This window comes from Arachis hypogaea, chromosome 8 (genome assembly GCF_003086295.3).
Source record: "Arachis hypogaea cultivar Tifrunner chromosome 8, arahy.Tifrunner.gnm2.J5K5, whole genome shotgun sequence".
Lineage (NCBI taxonomy): Eukaryota > Viridiplantae > Streptophyta > Magnoliopsida > Fabales > Fabaceae > Arachis > Arachis hypogaea.
In genome coordinates this window covers 13458440-13463908 of record NC_092043.1, presented here as the reverse complement: position 1 = coordinate 13463908, position 5469 = coordinate 13458440, and the positions used below count along the sequence as shown (strand labels likewise).

The 5469-nt window shown below is 35.0% G+C and overlaps 1 protein-coding gene across 1 annotated transcript; it reads left to right on the top strand.

Annotated features, from left to right (window-relative positions):
- Window positions 1-851: 851 nt before the first annotated feature.
- LOC112706198 (O-fucosyltransferase 7) lies at window positions 852-5199 on the top strand. Its single transcript, XM_025757372.3, has 12 exons — window positions 852-1226; window positions 1600-1674; window positions 1928-2027; window positions 2109-2176; window positions 2309-2397; window positions 2496-2676; window positions 2792-2920; window positions 3002-3135; window positions 3235-3448; window positions 3844-4028; window positions 4142-4237; window positions 4764-5199. The coding sequence occupies exons 1-12, from the start codon at window positions 972-974 to the stop codon at window positions 4915-4917; spliced, it is 1680 nt and encodes a 559-aa protein (XP_025613157.1). The 5' UTR covers window positions 852-971; the 3' UTR covers window positions 4918-5199.
- The last annotated feature ends 270 nt before the right edge of the window (window positions 5200-5469 follow it).

The window sequence follows — 5469 nt, the reverse complement described above, 5'->3', positions numbered from 1 at the left end:
AAATTTTGAATACACCAGAGAGAGTTTAATTATGGAAAAAAAATTTACTTATAATTGGATCAAATATATTTACACCATGTGTTCAATTTCTTAGAACAAGAAGATCGATAAAACCTAGAAGAACATAAAAGAACAGTAAAACATAGTTTTTCGATTTCGAAATCAGAAACAGAAATGTGGAAAATGTACAAGATGAGTAAAACAATAACGTACCTTGAATAATATTTTGTTGATGGTTTCTGCTATTATTTGCGACGAGTTCAAATGTCTCTTTAGTTTGGAATGTTGCTCGAAACTTGAGGATTTGTGTTATCTTTGAAGGAGAAGAGGAAGAGTGAGCCATAACGAGCGGTTTTTTCGAAGCGTAATCGTTCGAGTGACGCGCGTGAAATTGACGCTCCATTTAAAGGGAGGGAGTGCGCGTGGATTAAACTTGAGTTGGGCCAACTTGTAAGGATTGTATGTGTTATTTGCTTGTATGTGTAGCGGGCCCTAAAAGAAAAAAGAAATTGGGTTTTTGAAGCTGCTATAAATATAATCACCCTTAAATTCATAATAAATAATATAATTTATATACTTTATTCTATAATTTCATTAATTTGCCCTACTTGTGCAATGAATGCTTGCCACGATGACCAAATAGAACGGAAAGTGCACCACATTTATTTATTTTTATTTTTTTTGAAAATAATTTTGACATAAGAAAAGATTTACATATAGATCCAATTATGCATTGGTATCTAACGAAATAACTGCTGCTCGTATGTCGTATCGAATGTGTTTTTAAATCAAAATATTTTTTAAAAGGGAAAAAAAAAGTAAACCTTATTTTATACCTTGGTGCGTGGCGTTTGAGTGCAGAGCATGCATTAGCAATAGCAAAAACCCCGAGAGAGAATCCCAGGTTGTCTCTCTCGTTTTTCTCTGTTCATTGCTGAGAATCGAGTGCATCAATTTCAACAAAAGCAATAATGTGTTATTGTAGCGATGGTCGTTCAAATGAACACAGAAAAGCCGCAAACTCTGCACAACCGCCACTAACGGTGATACAACTGCCGAGGCGCGTGGCGGATCCATTTGCCATCCTGAGGAGGTTACTGATTGCCACCGTATCCTTCTTAGCGGTTACCACTCTCTTATTCGTCCATGTTCAAGTTCCATCTTCTTCTTCTTCTTCGTCTTCCTCTCACTCTCATCGTAACTACTTCACTGACAAGTTTCCCGCGGTTTGTTTCGTTTTCTTCTCCTTCTTTTATTCCTCTGTTTAGATTTTTTCTCGCAATTCCCATCATTTTCTCTAACGGTAGTTCTTCTCTGCTGTATGTTATATTTTGTTTTTTAATTTATTTGCTAGGATGAGCAACTTTGCAGTTATTATTTATTATTATTATTATTATTGAAAGGTTTTCAATTTTCCTGTGTGTTCTTGACTTGAAGATTGCCATTACTTTGTCTATATTTGGTTTATGTGGGATTTTCAAGGGAATTTATTATTTTGCAAGTTCTGTATAGTATTTGGTTTGATCCTTAGCGATCAAAATATTATTTTTAGTTTATTTCGTCCGTTTTTTTTTTTATCAATTTCAAAAAATTTGACAGTTTCATGATCCGCAAAGATGGACGAGAGAGCAAGCGCCGCCGTATTTATCCAAGGCTACATTTGCTGCTTCCAAGGTTTTTAGCTGATTTATTATGATTTCTTTGGATTCTGAGAATGTGATCAAATTAATAACAAGAATTAGAATATGCAGTGTTAGAAACAAATTAAAGTTGGTTAATTTTCACTCATTCAACCTTTTAAATTTGAGTTTTTTTGAGGTTTAGTGATTCTCAGCTATTTTGAGGTGTTGTGTATCTTGGTGAATATTATAAATCATGGCAAACAAAATTTTCAACTTCAGTGTTCTGACTCTTTTTTTTTTTACAGTTGAATGATTCAAGATGGGATTCAGATTATGAGAAACTGTGGAAGCCTCCACCAAATCATGGCTTTCTGCCCTGCACTAAGCCTACTCCTAATTATACAAGTAAGAATTCTAAACTTCTGTTGCAACTTTTCAAGTATAATTTCCTTTGGTAACTCCTTGACAGGTTGAATGTTCATCCAGCTTATCCCGAATCGCGAGGTTACCTTTTAGTTCATACAAATGGAGGTCTCAACCAAATGCGTACCGGGGTCTGATTTCTATCTCTTGAGTCAGCTTTCATGTACAAATATTTGATATTTGATTGTAGATAAAGTCTATATACATTGATTTTGGACTAGTTTTTAAATTTTAGTGGTAAAAGTTTGATTCTTTGGCTGCAGATATGTGATATGGTAGTTGTAGCTCGCATTATAAACGCCACTCTTGTAATTCCGGAACTTGACAAGAAATCATTTTGGCAGGACAATAGGTAGCTGATTAACTTCTGTTATGTTTGAGTTAAAAGTTCTCTCTATTTTTTGGATTCTGGTTATAATTAGATTTTATAGTCCCCTTTTTGTTTTGCAGCAATTTCTCTGATATCTTTGATGAAGAGTGGTTCATTAATTCTTTAGCTAATGATGTAAAAATCATTAAGAAGCTACCTAAAAATCTAGTTCATGCCACCAAAATGGTGATCCAATTCAAAAGCTGGTCTACAATGGATTACTATGAGAATGAGATTGCTTCCATGTGGGATTTTTACAAAGTATGTTTTGGTTTAAATCTATTGATACTTACTACTCAAAGTTTCATGTGAATATTTTACTTACCTTAATTCCTAACATATTGTGCAATCAACCTGTTATTGACAAACTCGTTAGGTTATTCGAGCTTCCAAAACTGATTCTCGGTTGGCAAATAACAAACTACCTTCGGATATTCAGAAGCTTCGCTGCCGAACTTGTTTTGAAGCTCTTCGTTTCTCTCCTCGAATTGAACAAATGGGGAAGGTATATAGGGAGATCCTAAACTCCAGTTGACTTTTATGTGCTCTATCCATTTCTTTAAAATATTTGTCGGCTTATTGGTAGATTTTGGTGGAGAGAATGAGATCATTTGGTCCTTATATCGCGTTACATTTACGCTATGAGAAGGATATGCTTGCATTTAGTGGTTGCACACATGATTTATCTACCGCCGAAGCTGAAGAGTTAAGGATTATAAGGTATAGATTCCTCAGAATGATTTTATGACATTATGTAAATCTCATGTCTTTCTATGATTAGTGTTGTTTGAAGATTATAATCTTGTGTGAAACTTGTAGAGAGCGCACTGCATATTGGAAGAGGAAGCACGTTGATCCCATTGAAGAGAGGTCAAAAGGACTTTGCCCCTTAACTCCAAAAGAAGTTGGAATTTTTCTTACTGCTCTAGGATACCCTTCAAGTACTCCAATATACATTGCTGCTGGAGAAATATATGGGGGTGAGTCGCATATGGCTGAACTGCGATCGCGGTATCCATTGTTAATGAGCAAGGTAAAGGATTATAACACTATGTTACTCTATGGTTGTGAAGTTTGATAATTTCTTTTTATTTTTTGAACTGATCTTTCTCTTGATATATCTTTTACAGTTTTAATATATTTATCAATATTGAGGTGTTTGTTAGGTTTATAGGGTCAAATCCATAGTATAACCATGCTCCTCTGCCTTTGGAGACATTTTACCTCTGATTCAGCTCTAGTTTCAAACCATTTAGTTATTGTCATGATTTCAATGAGAGGATTCCATGATTTTGAATCAGAAGAGAGATCTCAAGAAATGGCAGAATCTATTCACTCTATCAATAACCGAGCCGGATCTGGTGTATTATAAGTTTTTTTTTTTAATTAAGAGGAATACAATACATTATTATCATGCTCTGATTTCAGGAAAAGCTTGCTTCCATTGAGGAGCTTGAACCCTTTTCCATCCATGCATCTCAAATGGCTGCTCTTGACTATATTGTATCGGTCGAAAGTGATGTTTTTGTACACTCTTACCCCGGAAACATGGCCAGGGCTGTCGAAGGTCATCGTCGTTTTCTCAGCCGTGGAAGGTCAATTTCTCCGGATAGGTAAGGTTGTCTCTTCATTAGCAGATTATGTTTTGCATTTTTGCAATTGATGTTACCCTATCTAGTTCATCCATGACAATTCTCTTCTGATTATGATCACTGCTGTTAATCAGGAAAGCCCTTGTTCATCTCTTTGATAAACTAGCTAATGGAAAAATGACAGAGGGGATAAATCTATCAAATAAAATTATTGATCTTCACCAAAAAAGGTATAAGCATTCATACATACTTAAAGTAATCTTATGTATAGTTCTTTCAGTTGTTAGATAAGTTCCAGTATGATTTTATGATTTTCTGTTTTAGTACTTATCATTGTAAAATCTACTCTTCTGTTTCCTCACTTTTTATTGCCATACATTATCGTTGTCGATAGGTAATACTTGAATTTAATCCCATCTGCTTAAGTTTAGCATCTATTGAGTTCATCAGTTTATGACCAAGGCAAAAACTAGTAGATCTCAAAGACTCATTGGTAAGAAGTCTCCAACTTGGGGTTAGGTGGGAATATTATCAGCTTGTCATGTATGTTGTCTAGCATCTAGAGAATTGTCTTTTTTTCAGCACATGATATTTGGTTTTTTCGGCAAGTTATGTTAGGTGTATTTGTTTTACATTGAATTCAATCGATCCAATGATAAATGAGTCATGACACTGTTTCACATACATTTCTCTCTCAAGTTATGATTATGATTATGACATGCTGATCAAGGGAATAACCTTTTGTTTGTTGGACAGGCAAGGCTTGTTAAGGAAGAGGAAAGGGCCCATTTCAGGAACAAAAGGGTTGGACAGGTTTCGATCTGAAGAAGCATTTTATTCGAATCCTTTACCTGATTGTATATGTCAAACACCAACACCAACTGCAAATGCTTCTCACGTTGTTAGGTAGATCTAGATAGATACATACATGATACATTGTCCTTCAACCATGTTTTAGGCGTGTGGTGGCAGAGTGTATATAATCCTTATCATTAAGGAGGAAAGTTGGAAAGGGAAAGAAAATTTTGAAAAAAAAAAGTAGAGCCAGATGGAAGATTTAGAATACAAAATTTAGGATGTTCTAGAATATATTGATGGTGGCATTCATTTATTCATTGATTTGTTAAGTTAAACAAATAATTTTCGATGAGAAAGATCCTTCATTCATAATCTACATCTACATTATGCATAATGCCGCACTCTCTGTGTGATTATGAAACATGTTTTATTCTACCCGTGTCATATGTTTATTGCTCTTTTCGGTAGGTAGTTCCTTAATTCTTACCCTTCGAACTGTTGGTGGTGCAAGTGCCACGCCGCTAATGAATCCACCTTTTTTTTCTGTGCTTGATCCTCATTCGTTGGTTCGAAAGAAATTCGGTAGTTTCGTCTAAGTCTAATGGTTCCTTTTGTGGAGGAACAGTGACTAGGGATAGAAGTAAATTAAGTCGGTTTAAATTCG

Bases quoted from the DNA above. Each gene is read 5' to 3' on its own strand.
- LOC112706198 (XM_025757372.3), top strand. From the start codon at position 972: ATGTGTTATTGTAGCGATGGTCGTTCAAATGAACACAGAAAAGCCGCA. The intron at 1,227-1,599 runs GTTTGTTTCGTT...AAAATTTGACAG, and splicing joins TCACTGACAAGTTTCCCGCG to TTTCATGATCCGCAAAGATG. The intron at 2,028-2,108 runs GTAAGAATTCTA...ATGTTCATCCAG, and splicing joins GCCTACTCCTAATTATACAA to CTTATCCCGAATCGCGAGGT.